Genomic DNA, 21,809 nt, shown 5'->3' with positions numbered 1-21,809 from the left:
GGCCACACAGGCCAGGGCAGGGAGGTGGTCCAGAAAGAGGGTGGAGCTTGTGTACAGAAATGGGTGTGAACAGCCCGGAAGCTTAAGACTCTGCCTTGCAGCTGGGTTTCCCCAGACCAAAGCCAGGCGGATGCTCGTAACTAAAGCAAGGAGTTAATGAATGTGCAAATGAATGGATGGTACGTGAAGAAGCAAGCCAGGTGTGGGTCTCACCCAACCAGTAGGTTATGGGCCTCAGCCCTGCAACTGCCCCACTGGGCTCTATCCCCTTGCCTTGTTTCATTTTCCTCCTTAGCTCACGAAGTTACCTAGAATGTGTGTACATCTGTAACCTGTCTCTCTCCCTGTAACGAAAGCTCCATGAGAAGGACATTACCCATCTTGTCCACAGCTTTATCTCTAGCATGTACAACTGTGGGAACCAGCACATCATAGGTGCTCAATAAATATGTGTTGAATGTGTCCCCCAAAAGATGTTGAAGTCCTAGCCCTCAATACCTGTGAATGTGACCTTATTTGGAAAAGATTGAGTTGAGGCCATTAGGGTGAGCCCTAATCCAATATGAGGTTGGCCTTACAAAAAGGGGAAATTGAAGACAGACACCTATAGAGGGGAGATGATGTGAAGACACAGAAAGAATGCCATCTACAAGCCAAAGAACACCAGAGACCGCCAGAAACTAGGAGAGAGGTCTGGAATGGACATCCCGAGCTCAAACTTCTAGTCTGGGGAATTTTGAGATAACATCTATGTTGTTTAAACCATCCGGTTGGTGGTCTTTTTTTTATGGCAGCCCCAGGAAACTAAAACACCAGACTTATTCCTTCTGGGGCCCCCTGTGGGCTTATCCAGCATTCCATCCCTCTACTCCCCACGCTGTAGACTATGGTTAACTGTCTTTCCATTGCTGAGCTTCCTGAAGGCAAGAACTAGAACTGATCCACTCTGCTGTCTAGCACCCAGCCTGCGTTTTTATCATGCATTGGAAAATGTGTGTTGAGTACCTCCCAAGTGCTGGGTACGAGGCTGGGCCTGGGGACAACAAGGCGAAGCCTGTAGTTTGTGCCAAATGCCATGGGACCCTGGGAGGGAAAGAAAGAGAGGGAGAAGTGAGGGAGGGAGGGCTTAGTCCCTGGCAGATGGCAGAGACTCATGAACGCCCCAGGCTCCCATAAAATCCACCTTTGCTTTCCTTTCAATTTTATAAGGCATATCAATTCATTCTTCTTTTTTATAAATCAGTTCAAGTCAGCATGGATTTGTAGGGAAAGCAGTCTCAAGCAGTGGGTAGGTGGGTGAGTTCTAATGCCAGAATGCAAGGTTTGATCCCCAGCTCCATCATTTCCTGCTTGTGACCTTGGGCTGGTTACTAACCCTCACTGTGCCTCAATTTCCTCATTTGTAAAATGAAGCTCTTCACAGTAATCATTGTCCAGGTTCTAGGAGGACAAAATAGACTGATACACATAAAGTATTTTGGAACGTGCCTGCCAAACAGTGTACCTCAGAGATTTGGTATTTACTGAGTACCTACTATGTGCAGGACACTGAGCCGAGGCTGTGTAGGACAGGTGGCCAGCTGGCCATCATACCCCTGCCACAGTGTGGGATTGTCACTGGGAAGTGGCTGTCAAGCCAGGGCCTCTAATTCCCAGGGCCCCTTGTACCTAGGTGGACCCAGGGAACTAAGTTCTGGTCTGTGGGGAGCAGGCAGAAGTGATGACACCCCCACCCCAGAGCCCCCTTGGGAACTCAGGGCTCAAAATGGCGGTGTCCATCAGGCTGGGCCCCCCAGGGAGGGGCAAAGTGGATTCTTGCTGCTGAGTTGGGGCCTCCCTGTGAGAAGTCAACTTCTGTTGTGCCAAGCCACTATGATTACTCCGTTCACTGTTAGAGCAGCTAGCCCTACATTTACTCCTATAGAACACAGAGAAAGATAACATGCAGTCCCCATCTGATGAGCAACTGGGGCTCCCTTTTCTGGGCTAACTCAACCCCCTTTATTAAGCAATGAAATGGGGCACTTGGGTGGCTCAGTCAGTTAAGAGTCTGCCTTCAAGTCAGGTCATGATCCCAGGGTCCTGGGATCGAGTCCCATATTGGGCTCCCTGCTTGCTGGGGAGTCTGCTTCTCCCTCTCCCTCTGCCTATAGCTCTGCCTACCTGTGCCCCCCCACTCTCTGTCACTTAAATAAGATAAAAATCTTTAAAATTTTTTTTAAAAAGAAGGAACAAAATGTAAGTTTCTGGACCCAGAAGAGAGACACTGAAGTCTGTGCCCTTAACTCTGTACTCAAGAAAATACTCAATGTTCAGAGACTACCCATCTTCCTGCCTTCCACTGATGTAAAGCTTTCAAAGGTCTGAGCCCTATAGGACCCTCCATCATTCACGGCTGCCCCCAGCGCGGTGGTGAGAAACCATGAGCCCCAATGGCATCCAGGCCCCTGGCTTTGGCCTCCTAACCACGTGTTATTCCCACCCACGTTCCACTGATTGCACGCTCCTCTCCGTAAAGGACCAGGCAGCTGCTTTCCGGGGACAGTTCAGTGCCACATGGAGGGCGGTGAGACACGCTGCCCCTGAGACAGGGACTCCCTGGTTTCAGCGAGGATGCTGGGCTTCCAGAGGGACAGAGCCAGCTGGCAGAGTGCTAATTAACTGCCACAGACAACACGAGCCACAGGACCCAGCACCCAGTAGAAGGCGTCACCCCCAGTCACCTTGAATGGTGGCTACAGAATCCCAGTTTCTAAGAATAAAAGAGGGGAGCAATGTTAATCAGTTTTCTAGGGTGACTATTACGAGGTGCTTAAAACAACAAATTCATTATCTCACAGTTCTGGGGCCCCAAGGTTGGCAATCCAGGTGTCAGCAGAGACCCGATCCCCCTAAGGGGCAGAGGGCTCCTTCCTTGTCTTTTCTAGCTTCCGGTGCCTGTTCCTAATCCTTAGTGCCCCTTTAGCCTCCAGCTGCATAACCCTGTTCCTGTCATTGTCACATGGCCATCTTCCCTCTGCATCTGTCTCTCTCCTCTTTGTGTAAGGACGCCAGTCATACTGAATTAAGGGTACACCCTACTCTAGCATGACCTCGGCTTAACTTACGTTGTTGTCACATCTGCAAAGAGGGTCACATTCACAGGTACCATGGGTTAGGACCGTAGCATAACTTTGGGTAGGGGGGTGGAGGGCATAATTCAAGCCATGCGTTATTTGATCTGTATCTCTGGAAAATCTCCAGGTAAGGGAAACAGAGATCTATCTCGACTCATTACAAGAAAGAGTCAAAACTTCTCACTCAGTGTCCCAAACCTGAGCCCGTTCACAGACCTGGGATCCTCAAATGAAAAGGGGGTTGGGTCCCCTTGAGGAAAGCCCTTGGCACATCACCACGGATACCCTGTGACTCTTCCTCCGAGCCTTCCCCAAAAGGACATGCAGCATGATGGCGCCGTGGCCATTCACTCGGGAGAGGTCACTAACTGGGTCTATTTTCTTGACTTTTCCTCTTGAAATAATGTTAGATTTACAGAAGAGTTGCAAAGATAGTATTGGTGTTTCGGTGTTCCCTTCGCCCAGCTCCCCGCACTTCCTGCTAATATCATACACCCTGGGACCTTTGTCTAAACTGAGAAATTAATGTTGATACCAAAGTACTAGCTAAGCTACAGTCTTTATTAGGATTTAACTTCTTTTTCCGCTACTGTCATTCTTTTCTATGCAGATCCTTTGGGAAGCACTAGAATGGGCTCTGGCTGGATGGGAAGTCCTGGGCACTGGGTGAAGTCCATCATCGGGGGTCAGCAGCAGTGTGGTGTGGAAGACTGATCGTGTACAAGCCAGCAGAAGCGGCACGGGAAGGAAAGGCAAACTCACCTTCGGCGTCCATGTCTCTTCTAGGGAGGACAAATCTCTGTTCCCTCCACGATGGAAGGGCTCTGATGTGATCAAACGTCCACCAGGCAGGTCCTTTCCGAGGGAAAGGCAGCTCAGTGATGGCGTCTGCTGTCAGCAGCAAGTTCTACCACAACCCAATCACCCACCCAACTTAGGGGCACATAGTGACCATTTTGTTGTGCCCATGGATCTGGGATCAGAATTTGCAGGGGACATGGGGGAAGTGGGCTGCTTTTTCCTTTGCTCTACGGTGTTCAGGCCCTTAGTGGGGAAGACGAGAGCAGCTGCGGATGGCTTGATGGCCAGGGCTGGAACCCCTGAAGGTTTCATTCACATTTTGGTGCCTGAATGAACCAAAGGTTGGGCTCAGCTGGGTTGCCCCACATGCCCTCTGCATGTGGCTTGAACCTGCCATGGCTTTACAGCTGGGCTTTGAGAGGGAGCATCCCAGGAGGGAACACCTGGATGGCAAGCGCTCCAAGAGACCCAGCAGAAGTCGAATGGCCTTTACGACCCAGCCTTAGAAGCCACACAGCGTTGTTTCTGGCATACTCTCTCGGTGAAGGTAGTCCCAAGGCCATCTGGATTCAAGGGAAGGAAGAAATGACCAAAATTCAGAATGCTCTTTTCAGATCATCACAGCAGGGTCTGCACTGAGTGCTGGTGTCCCCCAGGTCAGCCTCAGGGAGGGGCTTCTGTGTTGCTGAGCACCGGCCCAACCCCTGCCCCTTCTGCCACCACAATCCTCGTACACGGGCCGTTGAGCAACGTGGGTAGACAGAGGCTGGCCGACCCCCTCCTCTGTAGGGGATGCTGTGGGTGCACATCTGTGTGACTCCTGCTTCACTCTGAATCCATGCTGACAGGCCCCTCCATGTATTCCTCCCCAAACTTCTTGGTCACTCAGTTTCCAGTTCTTTCCACATCACGGACCATCTAGCCAAACTGGTAGCCTGTTGACCAACCATCCCTGAATTCATGGAGATTTGCACTCTGGACATCTCCCAGTCCAGGCAAGGCAGCCAACCAAATGTAGCACTTGTGTTCAGCCCACTGGGAGGATTTTCCTTCACCACCTTCCCTCCAAGGGCCCCTCTGGGCAGGGCAGTGGCGTTGCAGCTGTCTACGTGGTCAGACATCCTATCAGAACCACCTGTAAACTCAGCCCAAGCTGCTTCTCATACATCATGAGAAACTCCCCAGGGAACTACAGGTGTAGTTTAAAGGAGACAACACAGCAGGAATGGATCTCACAGGCCCCTGAGCGACTGTATAAGCAACGCACTCACGGTCTCCAGCCCCGCTCAAGTTCAAGTTTTACATACTATTTCTACTCAGCAGTGTATTACCGCTGTGCCTGCCCAACCTTATGTTGGGTGGTTCAGAGGACACCCAGTTCATGCCATAGGTAGTTGTCCATTTCCCAAGACCAGGTCCTTCCCCTTCAGGCCCTGACTCTGGTGGATGAGATTTCCCAGACTGAGAAGTCAGCCGCCTTAGATACTCTCCCACAATGAGGTCCTGAGCCTGATCCTTAGCGATGATATCTACCCTCTAGCTCCAGGAAGTAAAGATTTCTTTAAATGCCATGAGAAGACCCCCTAGCTCTCATTGTCTGCAAATTGTTCTAGTGAAAAGAGCTCCAGCTGAGACAGAAAAGGACAGACAGCACAAAATAAAGAACCCTCAGGACCTCAAAAGTTTTCTGGACAGGAAGCAGGCTGAAAATGTTGCTGAATTCCAAACTGTTCTTTTACAGAAAAGGATGACACAGAGGGTGGGATAGGGCCCAGAGGGTAGTGCTTAAAGCTTTGACAGGGTCCTTGCAAGTGGCCCCTGTCCCTAATCAAGAGGGGGGTACATTCTCCCCGCTGAACTTCAGAACATCTATGGACCCGTGACAGCGTGCCTTGCTCACCCCTTTCTGAATAGGCACGTTACCGCAGGTAGCCCATGCCTGCCTGGCCACTGTAGTTTCTGTGTGTAAATGACCGGTAGCTTGCCTGTGAAGGTGTTCGGGTCAAGGCCCCTGCACTTGAGCAACATGCCAGCACCTGTGTTGATTTAGATGATGAGATCCTGGAGCGCAAGCCTGTGTCTGCGGCTGACACAGGACGAGGCTCCCTGGGATTTCTGGCTTTTGCATGGGGGCGGAATACAGACTATGTGTGACCAGAGACAGGGGCAATTTTAAAACATGACCCACACATTCCTTAACCTTTAGGATGGGGGAAGCTATGCCCCCTTGAATCTGGGATCTGTGGCTACTTGAACAGTTCCTGAGCTCAGGCTTTAAGTGGGAGCTCCCATCTCCTATCTCTGGGACACAGGGATAAGCAGAACGATGTCCCCAAACAGGTCCCCGCCCTGCTCCCTGGAAGCTATTGACGCTGTTGCTTTACGTGCCCAAAGGAACACTGAAGATGAATTAAGGGCTTTAAAATAGGAGTAGATTTGGGGTTACCCAGGTGAGCCTGGTGTAATCACACGGGCCCTTCAGCAGGAGGGATAGGCAGAAGAGGGGGTCAGGGCAATAGGATGAGGAAGGGGAGGCAGGAGAGATGTGAAGCTTGGAGATGGAGGGAGAGCGACATGAGGCCAGAAACGCAAGTGCCCCTAGGAGCTGGGAACGGCCTCGCTGACAGCCAGCTCAGAATGGGGAGCTCAGTCCCAGGACTGCAAGGAATTGAACTCTGCTAACCACCTGGAAGTACAGGTAATGGGTTCCCCCCTGGAGCCTCCAGAGAGGACCACAGCCCTGCCCGCACCTGAGACCTATACCAGACTGCAAAGGACAGGGCTGTGAAATAATCAATTTCTGTTGTTTTTAGCTGCTGTGTGTGGCCATTTGTTACAGCAGCAACCGAAAACTGAATACACAAGCTCACCTTTGGATCGGAGCTCCTCTGCGGGGAGGAAACCCCGGCTGCTCCATCGGGGAGGGCCCTGGGGAGAGAAATGGGCAGGGAGCACGACCTCGCCAATGCCGAGTGACCCTCCAGCCGGTCGTGTACCCCCCAAGTCGAGTGCAAACAAGCTGTTCCTGCAAATTCCTGTTCAGACTTCAGATTCGTGAACAAAACCACAGTGGTGGTGGTTTTAAGCCCAAGCGTGTCGTGTGGCTTGTCACGCAGCAACAGACAACCAGAACACAGACGTGTATGGAGAGGAGACGTGTGCTGGGAGTCCCAGGCCTTTCGTGCTGGTCACCATGACAGGAATAAAGGGATCATGAGAAGAGTCTGGATGGCCCCAAGAGAGATGTGGTGCTCAGGTGAATGGTGGAGGGCCGTGGGGGAGCAGTGGCTGAACTAGGGGGTCACTCCTGCCACTTGAGGCCTGTGGGCCAGGTGGCACCCAGTTCCTGAGGTCCCTTTGGACTCTTTTATATTGAAAACATAAGGAAACACTCTTTTGCAAACGTATGTTGTAACACACTTGTAAAATAAGGAGCACGGCTGGAGATCATGAGTTCAGGGTGCCCTTTGGTGGTGTTGTGCCATAAGGGGGACGGGAGAAAATGGTCAGTAACTGCAGAAGCATGAGGGAACCCAACTCCGGGTGTGTGTTCAGAGAAGGGAAACAGGACAACAGATCTGTGTGCGTGTCAGAATGATGCATCTCAAAAAGGCACAAAAAATATGCCCCAAGTGAGCTATTACAAGGTTTGCAAAAGCTAGCTGCTCACGCTGCTTTACAAATAGAGCAGCTACCCCTCCCCCTTCTGCCCAAATGGGTAAATCGTGGTCCTCAACTTGGAGACTTGAGTCTGAGACTCAGGTGAGGAGGGCTTTGCAGCCGGTCAACTCTCCTCTTCAACTCCCCACCATACTCGGCCCAAAACCTGCAACGCTGCTCCTTTGGGATCCATCCTTGGAGTGTGCAAAACAGTCCTGTCGCTGTGGCATTGAGTTATTTTTATGAATTCCATGTTCCTAGAAGCCACCACACTCTTTTCCACCTCAAGGAATACTGAGCTGAATCAGTCTTTCAAAAAATATATAAATATATTTTTAAGTCCAGGGCATTTGGGACACGTGGGTGGCTCCGTCTGTTAAGTGTCTGCCTTCTGCTCAGGTCCTGATCTCAAGGTCCTGGGATCAAGTCCCACATTGGGCTTCTCCCTCTCCCTCTGCTCCTCCCCCACCCTTGTGCTCTGTCAAATAGATAATATCTTAAAAAACAAAACCACACACCTCTTTAAGTGAGGGCATTTATCCGGAGTGGGACAGCTGCAGACAGCGCCAGGGAGTAACTGCAGTCCTAGCCCAGCCCCTCCCCCAAGGGAACCCACCTGCAGAGACACGCTCTTCAGCTTCCCCCAGGCCCCTCCAGGGCCTCTCTGCCTTAAGAGATCTTTTTATGGTGCATAAAACTCAAGCGTGGGAGCCAGAGCCAGGGTCTTAAATCCTGTTAGTCTCCTAGAAAAGCTACCGTCTCCCAAGCTGGGTCCCAGACAAACTGTGGGTTTGAGAAGGGGCGGGGAAGTCTCAGTCTGGTTTTGACGCTAGTGAGCGAAATTAGATCCCCTTATCTCTACGTTCCCTGCCAATTTGAAGGTTCTAGCTTCTGTTGAGAGGTCTCTCCCCAGAAAGAATGGACCAGGAGAGTTCTTGACTTGGCCTGACATTAGAATCGCCTGGAGAAGGCTTCACACCAAACAGCCCTGCTCACCAACTGAACCACAACCTGAGCGGTAGGCCTGGGCAACGTGTGCACAGGCCGGGTAGAAAACTCGGACTTGACACTTGGATAGTCAGAGTCAGGGATTTTTTTTCCTTTAATTTTTTAAAAGATCTTATGTATTATGGGGGGGAGGGGCAGGCAGAATCCATGCAGAGCACACAGCCCGATGTGGGGCTCCATCTCATGACCATATCCCTGGCCTTCATGGCAGAGATTGGCAAGTGTTCATACTCTTTACTCTAAAGAGCAGTACTCCTCCCACAGGCTCGTTTAGAAGCACTGACAGGATGGCCTGATACCATTTTCATTTATTTAGTAGTTATAGTAACAGGGAAACACCCATAAATAACATGCATGGCAGCTATGTAACAGAAACAGGGCCCAGGCATGATCCAGACATAAAAAAACTTATTAAAATGTCTCTTTGCAACTAACAGGGTCATCTTACCCTCTTCGTTGGCCACAACATCAGCATTTTGCTAACTGGGTTTTAATGAGCTACCTACAGAAAATCCCAGCCTTAGATTTCTATCCAAATAGAACTACACTCTGTGATAAGAGATGGGGGCGGGGAGCACGAGGGAGAAGGATAGGTATTTTTTTGCAGTCTCTCTCCAGACATAGAACTTGTGGGTGCTGTCACTAAGGCACTGTCCTTTGTCCCCTGCCCCAGGCCCCTCTGGAGGGTCAGAACCAATGCTCTTGTTACAGGGTTCTTGTCTCACGGGGCTGAAGAATGAATCTCGAGGACACAAAAGGGTGAAGTGGAGTGGAAGTTTATTCAGCGAAGGTGGAACAGAAAGGAAAGAAAAAGCTCTCGGGTGAGAGGGGTCCCGAATGGGTTGCCACTGAGGGCTTTTATGGTCAGTCTTTTATAGAAAATTGATCAGGGAACTTCAATCTTCTTGATGTCACCACTGAGAGCACCATGATTACTGTTCCTTTGAGTATCTCGCCTCTGAGGTTTAAGACAAATGATGTTCCCTTATCTCTCGTTTCCTTACACCTCAGCATTTTGGGGATTTCTGCTGAGCCTGATCAGGTAGCCCCCTACCTCTCTCTCCCTACCTTGCCCCACCTGTCCCTTACTCACTCTCATCCTAACACCCAGGGTTTGCACCCTCAACCCTGCACTGAAACCCCCACCTCCCTAACCGACGTGGTTACCTGACTCTGACCTCTGTCTGACCTTGCTCCTGACTTGTAATGAAATTCTCACGTGTGTGTACCCAGACTGGGCTCGAGTCTGCTCACTGATCATGCCCACCTTTTCCCACTCCTGATCCTGATCTACTTGGTCTTTCATTCTCTTTCCATTACCATTAATGGAGTGAGTGCCTACTGTGTACCAGGCACTGTAACGGGTGTTTTGTTAACATTATTCCTATTATCCACAGCCCTACAAAATAGATATTGTTCCCACTTCCCAGCTGGAGAAAGATTACTACCACAGGCCCAGTAATGGTAGGTGTGGGGGGGGGGGCAGGGGGGGTGTCCAAGGCAGACACAGCTGGTGGGTGGCTGAATCCCACCATTGGCAGAAGTCCTATAAGGGGGTGGGGTGAGGATCAACACCACAACTTGTATGACATTTGAGTTTAACATAAACATATTTGCATCTGACAGTGTGAACAGTGTCTTCTTGAGGTCTTTGAAGTGCAGACTTCTTAAGAAGCCCTATTCCTTTAGTTAACTCCAAGTGCTAATAGCTGAAAACACTTTCCAAAATCTGTAGTAAGAAAACCCATAAGAAAGTTATAAAAATATTTTATTTAAACGTTAAGGAAATAATTACACATACTTAAATCTATGTTAAATAAATGCTAGAAACCCGGTAATGTACACATGATAACATCTAAAGTGATAGGAACACATAAAATGCTTCCAGTTGGTCCTCTCACCTAACAAGACTATTATAAAAACGAGAAATACAGTAATTACTGAAGCTGGGTTAAAGGTACAGGACACGATCATTCCTTTATATACACCCAGTGATCATATACAACCAAGGAGTCAACGATTTATCTGCCATTTTGGGAGGACATCATGTACCTACAATGAAACGCTGCTTCAATATTTACACCAATACTTGCTCCAATGATTCAAACAGATTAACACTGCAAACTAATTACTTCTATTTTGAACAGAAGATTTCTGTTTTGGATTTGAAAAATTCAATAACTGTTGAGTTTAAGAATAGGCAAATGAGCTTGAATTTATTCTGATTTCAACCAGACTGCAAAGTTATCATTTTTTCCAGGAAACCACTCACTTCCTAGAAGCAAAAACACATTGTAGCCTTTGCATTCTGTCTGCGGTGCCTTCTTCCGGCTGGACATGGAAGCATTCACACTGACATGCTCTAAAACCTGCAAGGCAATAAGCATGGATATCCTCCATGAGGCATTCTATCTGCAGCTGCAGGATCTGTTGTTAGAAGCACAGTGCAGTCCACATGCCCTACAACATCTCTGGCTCTCCCTCACTAAATATAAATTCACATCAGCAGGAAGTCAAAAGTTCCTGAACGCATGTAAAAAGTCAAAACTGAACAGCCAATCAGACACATGAAAAAATGTTCATCATCACTAGCCATCAGGGAGATTCAAATCAAAACCACATTGAGATACCACCTTACACCAGTTAGAATGGCCAACATTAACAAGATAGTAAACAACATGTGTTGGAGAGGATGTAGAGAAAGGGGAACCCTCTTACACTGCTGGTGGGAATACAAGCTGGTGCAGCCACTTTGGAGAACAGTGTGGAGATTCCTTAAGAAATTAAAAATAGAGCTTCCCTATGACCCTGCAATTGCACTACTGGGTATTTACCCCAAAGATACAGATGTAGTGAAAAGAAGGGCCATCTGTACCCCAATGTTCATAGCAGCAATGGCCACAGTCGCCAAACTGTGGAAAGAGCCAAGATGCCCTTCAACAGACGAATGGATAAGGAAGATGTGGTCCATATATACAATGGAGTATCATGCCTCCATCAGAAAGGATGAATACCCAACTTTTGCATCAACATGGACAGAACTGGAAGAGATTATGCTGAGTGAAATAAGTCAAGTAGAGAGAGTCAATTATCATATGGTTTCACTTATTTGTGGAGCATAAGAAATAACACAGAGGACACAGGGAGATGGAGAGGAGAAGGGAGTTTGGGGGAAACTGGAGGGGGAGACAAACCATGAGAGACTATGGACTCTGAAAAACAATCTGAGGGTTTTGAAGGGGCGGAGGTGGGAGGTTGGGTGAGCCTGGTGGTGGGTATTATGGAGGGCATGTATTGCATGGAGCACTGGGTGTGGTGCATAAAAAATGAATTCTGGTACCTTGAAATTTAAAAAATAAAAAATTTTAAAAAAACAAAAACTGAACAGCCAAACAAGTAACGACATCAGGGGGAAGGGGAGAGGCAGGACATGCGATCAGGTGAGGTGACGTCTTGTGGCCACACACCTCAACCAGGACAAAGGGCCACTGAGAGGGGCCAGGTGGCCCCAGACACAGCACAGTGAGTGGAAGGGACTCTCCACCTCAGGGCGGTCAGGGCCATGCCAGCAACGACCTGCAGCCTGACAGCGATGGCATTATGTCTGTTTCTCCTTTATATGGGTACAGTGACTCTCCTTTAAAATGCCAAAGTTGGGGCACCTGGGTGGCTCAGTGGGTTAAAGCCTCTGCCTTCAGCTCAGGTCATAATCTCAGGGTCCTGGGATCGAGCCCCACATCAGGCTCTCTGCTCAGCGGGGGAGAGAGCAGAGAGCCTGCTTCCCCCTCTCTCTCTCTGCCTGCCCCTCTGCCTACCTGTGATCTGTCTGTCAAATAAATAAAATCTTTAAAAAAATAAAATAAATAAAAATAAAACGCCAAAGTTGAGGGCACCTGGGTGGCTCAGCCTGTAAAGCACGTGCCTTTGCTTCACGTCATGATCCTGGGGTCCTGGGATTGGGCCCCAAGTCAGGCTCTGTGCTCCGCAGGGAGCCTGCTTCTCCCTCTCCCTCTGCCCTTCCCCCTGCTTGTGTGTACTCCCTCTCTCTGTGTGTCTCTCATTCTCAAATAAATCAATAAAATCTTGAAAAAGAAAAAATAGAACTCCCAAGGGAGCACATGTTTTCTGTAGCACCCCAAGCATTTGCTTAGTATATATTAATTTTTACTTCTCTGGGCCTGTTTTCATCCCTACAAACGGATGCACCAAATTGATTTCCTCCAAGCTCTTAAGTAAGTGACATGAAGGGAGGGGGTGCCTTGATCTTTCACCATGTCCCTCAGGAGGCAGAGGGAGTGCTCTTGATATGTATTTGTATGATAAATGGCTCATCTGAAATTCAAGACAGAACCCACTGTGTAAGGCAGCAGGGTCCAGGGGGGCCATTGTCTGTGGGGAGGAAGAAATTCTATAAGGAACATGGAAGGAAGAGGTTGACGTGTCATCCGTTAGGAAGCAGCCAGAACAGTCAGAGCGGGTTAGAATGCCCATTCTTCCTACGTCCGAGCAATCTGGCCAGACATCACATGTGTAACAACTGGAGGAAGCATAATCAACGAGAACATAATCAACAGTGTCAACTTCTCTATACTGGAGGGTGTGGGACAGTCTTGGTGACATCTCTGAAGGGCGGGTGCCTTATCAAAGAAGCACTAAATTATGCCAAAGGGAAGGGGTCTCAGTCCCTTTGACCTCAGAGTTCAGTGAATGAATGGCTGATAAGTAGTCTGCTGTTTCTGGGCCGCCACCTGAAAACTGTCATTGAAGACACGGTTCTAACGAGTTCAATACCAGAAATACTGTTCCCGAATGCCTACCTTTAGAAATCAGCCAAGCAGTGAGATGAGCATCACAACCCCCATAAACTGAGTGAACAACACCAGTGGAGTGAGGAAGGACCACACATGCCACAGAGCAACGTTGAAGCTGAAAAGGACAAAGGACACACAGTTAGCGACTCCGGCCAAAGTCCACACACACGTCCCACAATGGAATCCAGATTTAGAGAACTTGCTGTTTCCTCAGTTTGGGAAAGTTCGCTTAGCCAGCAACTTTATATGCATTTCCTATCCTCTGAGATGTGATTTAGCCCATACTGGAAATAGCAAAGACTCTCCCAAAAGCACCTGGAAATGGAACTGCTAAAGGTTCTCCCGCAGAGTTGCCCAAGGGGAACCTGAGGGTCTAAGAGTCAGTGTCTGCGATGCAACAGGAATGACAATGGCTACAGCCTTTTACGATGCTCATGCCATCCAACAGTTACAGTCAAAACAGTTCCAAATACTTTTTTTATCAGAAACAGAATGAAAAAAGTAACCACTTAAAAGTTGCTATTAAATGTCCTATTGAGAAAACACTATTCTTGTTACCAAGGTGAGAATAAGACAGCTGCTAAGTGCAAATGATTTTTTTGGACTAAATTTGAAAGAGCAGAAGTCAAGTAGCAAAAGCTATAGTCAATTAAATCAAGACTTTAACATGTAACAGTTTGATAAACAGAACTTTAAACAGCTACAATCCCACCGCTCTAAACACTGACTTTCTGGGGTAATCTTACTCTTCTAATATAAAAGAGCGCACCTATCCACCCACATCACTGAAGGGCTAGTAATGGCCACATCACAAGATAACAAGTGTCAATACCCTTAAACTTCAACTACAGAAAATTCATCATAAAAAACAGGCATTAAAATGGAACATGTACAAAAGTGTATAGGTTTTTCCAAAATCAAAATTCAACTAACACAGAAAAAGGAAAAAAGCTACAGGCATATACACAACATATAAGAGTAGTTTTTCTTTCTGCATTGCAGGACCATGGTGATTTATTTCCTTTGTGTTTTTCTATAATACATTTCTCTTTGGTGAGCAAGTATACTTTTATACACATGAAAAAAAATCAGTGTTTTTCACTGAATAACTATTAAGAAGAAAAACACTGTTCTGTTTTTATAGCAGTAAAACAGTAAGAACAACTCTAAATCCAACAAGAGAATAGGTTAAGTAAATCCTGGTTACATCTATGTACTGATAACTGTGGAATAATTCAAAACAATAAGGCACATCTATAGGTACAAATATGGAAAAATTATTAACAATAAGGCTCCATTAAAAAAAAATGGTCACTTTGGAAAAAAGGGCCGCTATTTACTGAAATTGGAGGTATGAACAACCGGTAAGCCAGCAATTTCACTTTTAGAGCTAAGTACATACACGTGTGTGAGTGTATGCACATCCAACAGACATGTGTGCACACACACACGAGAGTCCTAGTCCACAATGTTAACAGCATCCTTAGTAACACCACCAAACTGGAAATAATCTACATGCTAGTGACACTAGAGCCAATAAACTGGGCTTCAGCTACAGGCCAGACTGCCACCCAGCAACGAGCACCCGTGATACACAAGGCAGATCTAACAGGAGCTGGGGTGGGACAGCATGAGACTGAGACACGAGGCAGGAACAAAAGTCTGGCTTTGCACACACCGTCCAGACCACAACTCCGCTCATGGAGCTGCATTTTCTCTCACGATACAGGAAAGACAGCAGCTTTCCATTTGTCTCTGAAGTTTTGAGCATGAGAGTAATAAACAGCATAGATAATATTGCACGTAAACAGCCAAATGTGAAATAATACACAATATATGAATGCATTTCTATCAAGTTCAAAGAGAGATAAAACCGGGTATGGAAGAGATGCAAAAGAAAACAAGTCCCACACAGGTCGGGGCAGTGTCTGTCCCTGGGCAGGAAGGATGGTGCCCAGGGAGGGGGTGGGGATACAGAAAGGGATTCTGGGGCTGGCATGGTTCTCCTCCTTGACCTGGGTGGCTTTCGCCAATGCATCTCTTAACTGGTTCAACCAGGCAATTTCTGTTTTTCTACTTTCCGTGTACATTGTATTTCACAATGAAAATGACTGAAAAAGCAAAATGCAGAATATAAATAGCATGTCACCATTTGTGTATTAAATAGCTAAACACATAAAGATCCTACCAGAAAGGGACTTGGAGACCAGCAGTGACAGGAGGCCATTTTCCCGTTACTTCTTTCCTCCAAGTTTTATACCACGTACCACAGCACTGATCAAAAACCGTTTTATTCCCAGTTGTCATTTCAAAGTTAACTTACCAAATTCCAGCCGCAAGAAAAGCAGCGGTGGTGACGGGGATCAAGGTGGGATACCGGACGTCGTAATCTTCAATTCCCTGACACCACTCCAGGTAGAGGATGCAGTAACACGCGATCGACAGGCTGAGGAGCAGCAGGGCACTGCCAACGACAAACCAGCTGCAGAGACGAGAGCGACAGGAGGGTTGACAACAGCACTTAGCAACATGTAAGACAGGGAGGTTATAAACACATACACGCAGCGCACACCCGGAAACCACTGCACAAAGCATGAGGGAGCTCCCGGCCATGCGTCCCTTTCATGATCCAGGGGAGATGGCGGCTTTCTATGTCCTTCTGAAGACTGGAGTGTGAGAGTCAGAAACTGGGCCTGTTAATGCCTCCAAGTAAAGGAGGGTTTCTGGGGATACTGATGATCAATCTGGACGATGGTTTCTTCAAACTGCCTCTTGCAACAGGTTTTTCGGGGAGATGTACCAACTTTGAGAAGAGTGCCAACCCTCTGAGGGGCTGGCTTTTTCTCACTTCTCATTCTACCCAAGAGCCAGCTCTGCATATGAAGGCAGCCTCCTCGCCCCTGCTGGTCAGGAGAGGAGGCCAGATCTGGGGACCGAAGTCCTGCTCCTGTCTCCCCATGTCCCCATTATTCTCTACTTCTCTGAGGGGAGAAGACCAGTGTTCCGCGTGGACCAGAGGGGTCATGGGGGACCTGGAACAGTCAAGTCGCACAGGCAGGGAGTAAGTGCACTTCCCACGGTGGCAAGGTTCCAGACGGGCATTTTATGATGCTGGGTTCTGGGATTAATGATGAGAGGCGGGAGAGCACAGCCTGTCCTATCTGCGGGTCTGGGTCTGGATCTCAGCTCCAGTAGGACTAGCTTTGTGGCTCTGGGCAAATTACTTAGCCTCACTGGCTTTGGAAACATTGCCAGGACTCATAGAACAGCTGTGAGAATATAGTTGCTCAGAGAATAGTTGCTCAGAAAAGTGCTTCCCACACAGTTAACAGCAATCATCCCTATTCCACCAAGGTGATCTTGAGAAAAATAGTTTCATGTTCCTCTTCAAAGTGGTCTTCACAGACCTCTCTTCCACTCGAGTGTGCATTCACAACAGGGGGGCCCCCAAAGTGAAGAAATAATCTTACTCTTCCTGCATGTACAAAGCACAGATATTCATGCAGGACGTAAGGGGCAATTAGGAATGTCTTGCCAAGGCTCCTTAAGGGTACTGAGAAAGGCTGAGGAACACTGTTACGGTGACCTCCTTGCTTGGTCAGGATCCTTCTGCTTGTCTGTTCTTAACTTCATAGAGATCCTAGCACGGCCACGGAGTCGCAATACGGTGGAGGAGAGAAACAGTTGAAGAACCAGTGGCCCTCCACCCCGGGTGTCTATTAGAGTCACTGCAACATTCCCAAAGGAAGCTAACTTGCCCCAGCCTCCCAAATTCTGGCTGGGTGGGTCGAAGAGGAGCCTGGGCATCCGGGATTGTAATTTCCGTTGTAGTGTTAATCAGTGCCTCAGTGCACATGAGCACAACCAGCAGTTTCCTAAAAATTGAAATTTTCAAAGCATCATGGTGTTCATTTTAACACTGACCTCTCTCCTGTCTTTGAACACAGTGTTACAACCTTGTATAGATTTTTTTTTTTTTTAAAGAGGGAGAGCATATGCGAGCTGCGGCAGTGGTGTGAGGGGAAGGGAAAGCAGAGTGAATCTTAAGCAGGCGCCATGTTCAGCACAGACCCCAATGCAGGACTCAATCTTAATGACCCTGAAACCATAACCGGAGCCGAAAGAATCAGACACTCAACCCACTGAGCCACCCAGGTGCCCCTCACCTTGCACAGATTTAAAGAACCCTAAGGCCTCGAGCTTCTGAACTTGGGCTAATAACAGGGCAAGGAATAAGCAATGACCTCAAGTATGGGAAGAATGAACCGTATGCAGGAAAGCAGATCGCAGCCCATACTCCCTCTCAGGTACCGCTCTCATCCCATGGCTACTCCAACCCCATGCCCGCCCCCCGCTTCCCCCTTACCGCTTATGGAGGCCCTCAGCAAGAATCTAGTGCTACTCAAAGTCCTCAGCCTTTGAGTATCCATTCCTGTCTTTTCTGAGGCCAGGCCTGGGACTTCTATTTCCTTCTCCTGTTCCAAGGCCTGGCTCCAGACTCTGTTATGTGCTCCAAGGCATTCCACTTACTCCTGCTTGCCCCCAGCACCTTTCATGTGTAACTAATTACCCCTTACCACACCAATTCCTTAAACTGGGGAGAATACTTCCTATAACGAGACAAAGAGGTAAATCCTGTGCATAAACTTAAACAGCACCCACTGCGTGATCGAGTTATCTGTCCTGGCCCAGAAAGGACTGGTGGGGTCTAGAAATATGCCTTATTCATCACGGTCACCCTAGCCGAACACACCTCAAGTTCTCATGACACCTTTGAATAACAAAGAGACAGCTGCCACGAGTAGTGTACAAAGTAACCATTTTCTCTTTTCCCAGCCCAGGTTCTAAACCAACTGAGAGACATGAAGGAGTTAAGCTGATGAGGTCAACTGTCAGCTTTTTTTTTTTTTTTTAACTGATGGAGCTACAGGAAGATGGCTTTGGTGACCAGATGTACCTGCCAGGCTCTAAGATGATGTGAAAACCTAGAGACCCTCACATGTCGGTGCTGCCCCCGTAAATGATGGCAGAGAGCAGCAGACCAGAATCTGTGCTTCCCACGGGCAGATGGCTCCCAAGAGAAAGAAGGTGCTGAGTGACACATGTCTCATTCTTCACCCCAAACTCAGTCAAGGAGGGAACAAGGCGGGCAATGGGCAAGAAGATGGGAGTGTTTAAGGAAAGCTCCAGCTCATGGGAATGAGGAGAGAACAAGCTTTTTCCCTCCACAGTTTAAAGTCCCACATGCTTCTTTTTTTCCTGACTGCTTGCATCTCCTGGTTCTCCCTCCAGTGATCACCAACCTTTCTTTGAAGAGAACACCACATGGGATCAAACAGTCATATCCACACCTTTCTAACACTGCTGCTCCTTCTCAATAATTGTGCTTGCATCCTATGTAAACCACCTCCCACCAATGCCAGCTCCAATGCTCATCAACATCTCCCCCTCTCTGTTCTGTTATGGGGGAGGGGAGCCTCCAGAACACTCTCCAATGTTCAGTGAGGACTAAGGTCTGATTCACCACCTTGTCCCCCATGTTAGCTCCTGAGATTATATGAAAGAAATCTCAATCCTCCTGAATGTCTGACAGTCCCAACTCCTCCCTCGAGTGATGTCAACTCTAATTCATCCCTCCCTATAGCTACCTTGTTAGCTATAATTACTCTCTGAAAACAAGCTCTGACACCCAGTTCTTACCCACCACGATCCTTACTGCCTCCTCCCAGTGCTCCTGCACTTTATCTTCAGCAAGACCATCAGGCAGAATCATCTTCTTCCATCTTTTACAAATGGATTAGCTTTTTCTTAAATTCACTACCTTTGCCATCCCGCAACACACTTGCACTGAAAGGCGTAATGAAATACTTTCCAGGCTCATACACTCTGCTGCACATGTCCAAACCACACACGCTCTTATTCACCTTTGTTATTACCAGCACCTCTAACATGGCGCCCGGCAGAAAGTAAGAGCTTACCAAACATTTGCAAAATTCAACCGAAAAAAAAGAACTTGAAAAATAAGATGACGGTGCTTAACTTAGGAAGCAATGAAGTTTTCTCACCTACTAGTGTGAAAGTTTTCTTTAACAGTTTTAAAGAAATCAACGTAGTAGGTCACAACAATGGATGCCAAAATCCAGAATCCGGAATGGATATTAAGTCTTGGAAGAGGTTTCTCCTTTTTTTCAACAGCTGTAGAGGTTTCTGCAAATAAGGAAGATTTTAACTTATCAGCTTAACATAAGTTTATAAAGAAAAAGAACAGCTATTTTAAGCCAGATAAAATAATTTCCTGGAGCTTTCCAAAACCCAGATTCTCTCCAATCAGAGTACCGGTTTCTTCTGTACAACCATGCAAGTAGGTTTATATATGCAGAAATAATTAATAGGAACCTGTTATAAAACATGTTCAATATAGTCAGCTTTTTCCCTTTAAACAAATTTTAAAATCAAATTTACAGTTATTATCGTCTTTTGGAAAGAATGACACCTTCTGGTAGTGTAGAATTTAGTATTATGTTTCATATATTGCCTAGGAAAGCAGTTAGTCTTGTTAATTAAGAAAAATGCAGACAGCAGACGTATAGCACAAAACGGACTTGTAATTTCCCGCAAAATACTACTTTTAACTACATTATTTTAATTATCGCAAACAAAAACAACCTTTTGAGGCAGCTCAAAAGTGGCAAGGGCACACTGGAGGTCTAGTCTTGGCACAGTACTGTCTAGACAGGTGATGGACAAATCAAATTTCTTCCATTTGAGACCCAATCTAAAAGAAAAGGTGGCTGGGGTTGGGTCTGATGACTTATTTCTAACAAGTTCCCCAGATGAGTAACATGCCCTCTCAGTTCTTGTGAGAACCACTGGCATACATCTGAGGTCCCCAACCTTTAGCAAACCATCAGAATCCCCAGGAGGCGTGGTCATAATGCAAATTCTGGGAGATAGCCTCAAAACTTACAAATAAGCATGCCTGGGCATGACGTTTTCTATTTATTTTTAAAAGGGTAATGAATGCACCTGACTAACAACATGCAGGACAGATAAATCTAAAATGAAATCTCTTTCTCCTACCCTTAACCCTAGTTTTCCAACCCGAAAGCAATTACCAGTATTAACTATGAATTCTTCTATATTCTATGTATTTACAGGTGAACACACATCACACGTCACCAGGTTCGTACCCAAATGGTGGCATACCATACTTTGTTCTGCCTTGCCTTTGAAAATTATCCACCCTTGTAAAAAAAAAAAAAAAAAAAAAAAAAAGTCTGCCTGCTGTGTCATGTATGAATACATCCAAATGTATTTAACCAGCGCTCTGCTGATGGGCAATTATATGTTTTCAGCCGTTCGCTATCACAAGCAATGCTGAGGTTAAACACTTCGTACATACGTCCTCGGGCTGTGGTACGAGTATGATTCTTTGGTAGATTCTTAGAAATACAACCGGATGATATTTTTTATTTTAATGGCTATTACCAAACAGGTGTTAACCAGGTCTCCCGGGAATCCTGAAGCGCAGCTGGGATGAAGATGCACGGGGCTACGCAATCACCAGTAATCTTTTATGAAGGTACATACCCAACTTACAAAACTACCAAACCTTGAAAAGCGAAACCCGGTCCCTCCTGCCAAGGGCAGGGCTGCGGGAGACCGGCGGAGCCGGCCGTTTCCGGGCGCCTTGGCCCCGGCCACGTCGGCGCGGCTCGGGGCGCGCCCGGGGGAGCCCCTCACCCGGCCCGGCGTAGCCCTCGCTGTCCAGCGACGCCTCGGTGTCCGGTGGGAATAGGTATCGACGCCGGAGCTGCTCCCGGGCCCGCGGAGCGTCCATCTTGGCGCCGCCCAGAAGCGCGACGGAAGTGACGCAACAAAAGGAACTTCCGCCATTGGCTCTCCGACGGGTGTGTGAGGCTGTGAAGAGTGGGGATTATGTAGTCTTAGCGGTTTTAGCTGGTGAGACTCTAGGGTGGGGTTGGGTTCGCAACCTCCGGGTTCGACGCAGACAGGATCTGAATTTCAAAAAATACTGACCCTGCCCCCGCGGAAGAGATCCCAAGGGGATTCCGACCTACGGAAACCCAGAAGGACCAGGCTTACCAGCGCCGCCAAATGCGTGCCAGGCGAAGGTGCGCGGCTAAGCGGTGCAGCCTGTTTCCTTCGGCTCTTTACTGACCGAGTCTCCTCTGACTCCCCAGTGCCCAGAGCATCTTAGCACCCTGGCTTCTTCCCTGCTTTTCCTCTTCAGGAGTCGTCCAGCTAGACTTGAAAGGGCCGAAGGCAGCCCCGCGAGGAGGAAAGGCCAGCCGCCCGGCCCCAGTGCCCGCTGCCCAGCCTCGATCCTCACCCCTGCCTCGGATGGGCTTGGGCAAGAGATAAACCTCTCTGGGCCTGTATCCTCTTCGGC

General features: G+C 47.8%; 1 protein-coding gene across 2 annotated transcripts; it reads right to left on the bottom strand.

Annotated features, from left to right (window-relative positions):
- Positions 1-3,656: 3,656 nt before the first annotated feature.
- Positions 3,657-21,423, bottom strand: TMEM128 (transmembrane protein 128). 2 transcript variants are annotated; one of them, XR_013966391.1, is made up of 6 exons: positions 21,140-21,254; positions 19,462-19,603; positions 15,720-15,878; positions 13,403-13,511; positions 6,788-6,845; positions 3,657-4,480 (listed from the first exon to the last, which is right to left on the bottom strand). XR_013966391.1 is itself a non-coding variant. In XM_080796244.1 (5 exons), exons 1-4 carry the CDS (start codon positions 21,234-21,236, stop codon positions 13,412-13,414), a joined length of 498 nt encoding a protein of 165 aa, XP_080652370.1. In that variant the 5' UTR covers positions 21,237-21,423; the 3' UTR covers positions 10,337-10,954; positions 13,403-13,411. The 2 variants fall into 2 exon arrangements, 1 of the variants encoding a protein (XP_080652370.1); XM_080796244.1 differs by lacking the exons at positions 3,657-4,480; positions 6,788-6,845 and adding an exon at positions 10,337-10,954 and having other exon boundaries at positions 21,140-21,423.
- Positions 21,424-21,809: the final 386 nt, after the last annotated feature.

The sequence above is a fragment of the Martes martes genome (genome assembly GCF_963455335.1).
Source record: "Martes martes genome assembly, chromosome: 2".
Taxonomy (NCBI): domain Eukaryota; kingdom Metazoa; phylum Chordata; class Mammalia; order Carnivora; family Mustelidae; genus Martes; species Martes martes.
The sequence above is the reverse complement of the archived record's forward strand: the minus strand, read 5'-3'. Positions and strand labels throughout refer to the sequence as shown.

Excerpts from the sequence above, each read along its gene's own strand:
- TMEM128 (XM_080796244.1), bottom strand. The coding sequence starts at position 21,236 with ATGGACGCTCCGCGGGCCCGGGAGCAGCTCCGGCGTCGATACCTATTC. Across the intron at positions 19,604-21,139 it reads CGAGGGCTACGCCGGGCCGG|AAACCTCTACAGCTGTTGAA; the intron begins GTGAGGGGCTCC and ends CCTTATTTGCAG. Across the intron at positions 13,512-15,719 it reads TTTCTTGCGGCTGGAATTTG|CTTCAACGTTGCTCTGTGGC; the intron begins GTAAGTTAACTT and ends TGTCCTTTTCAG.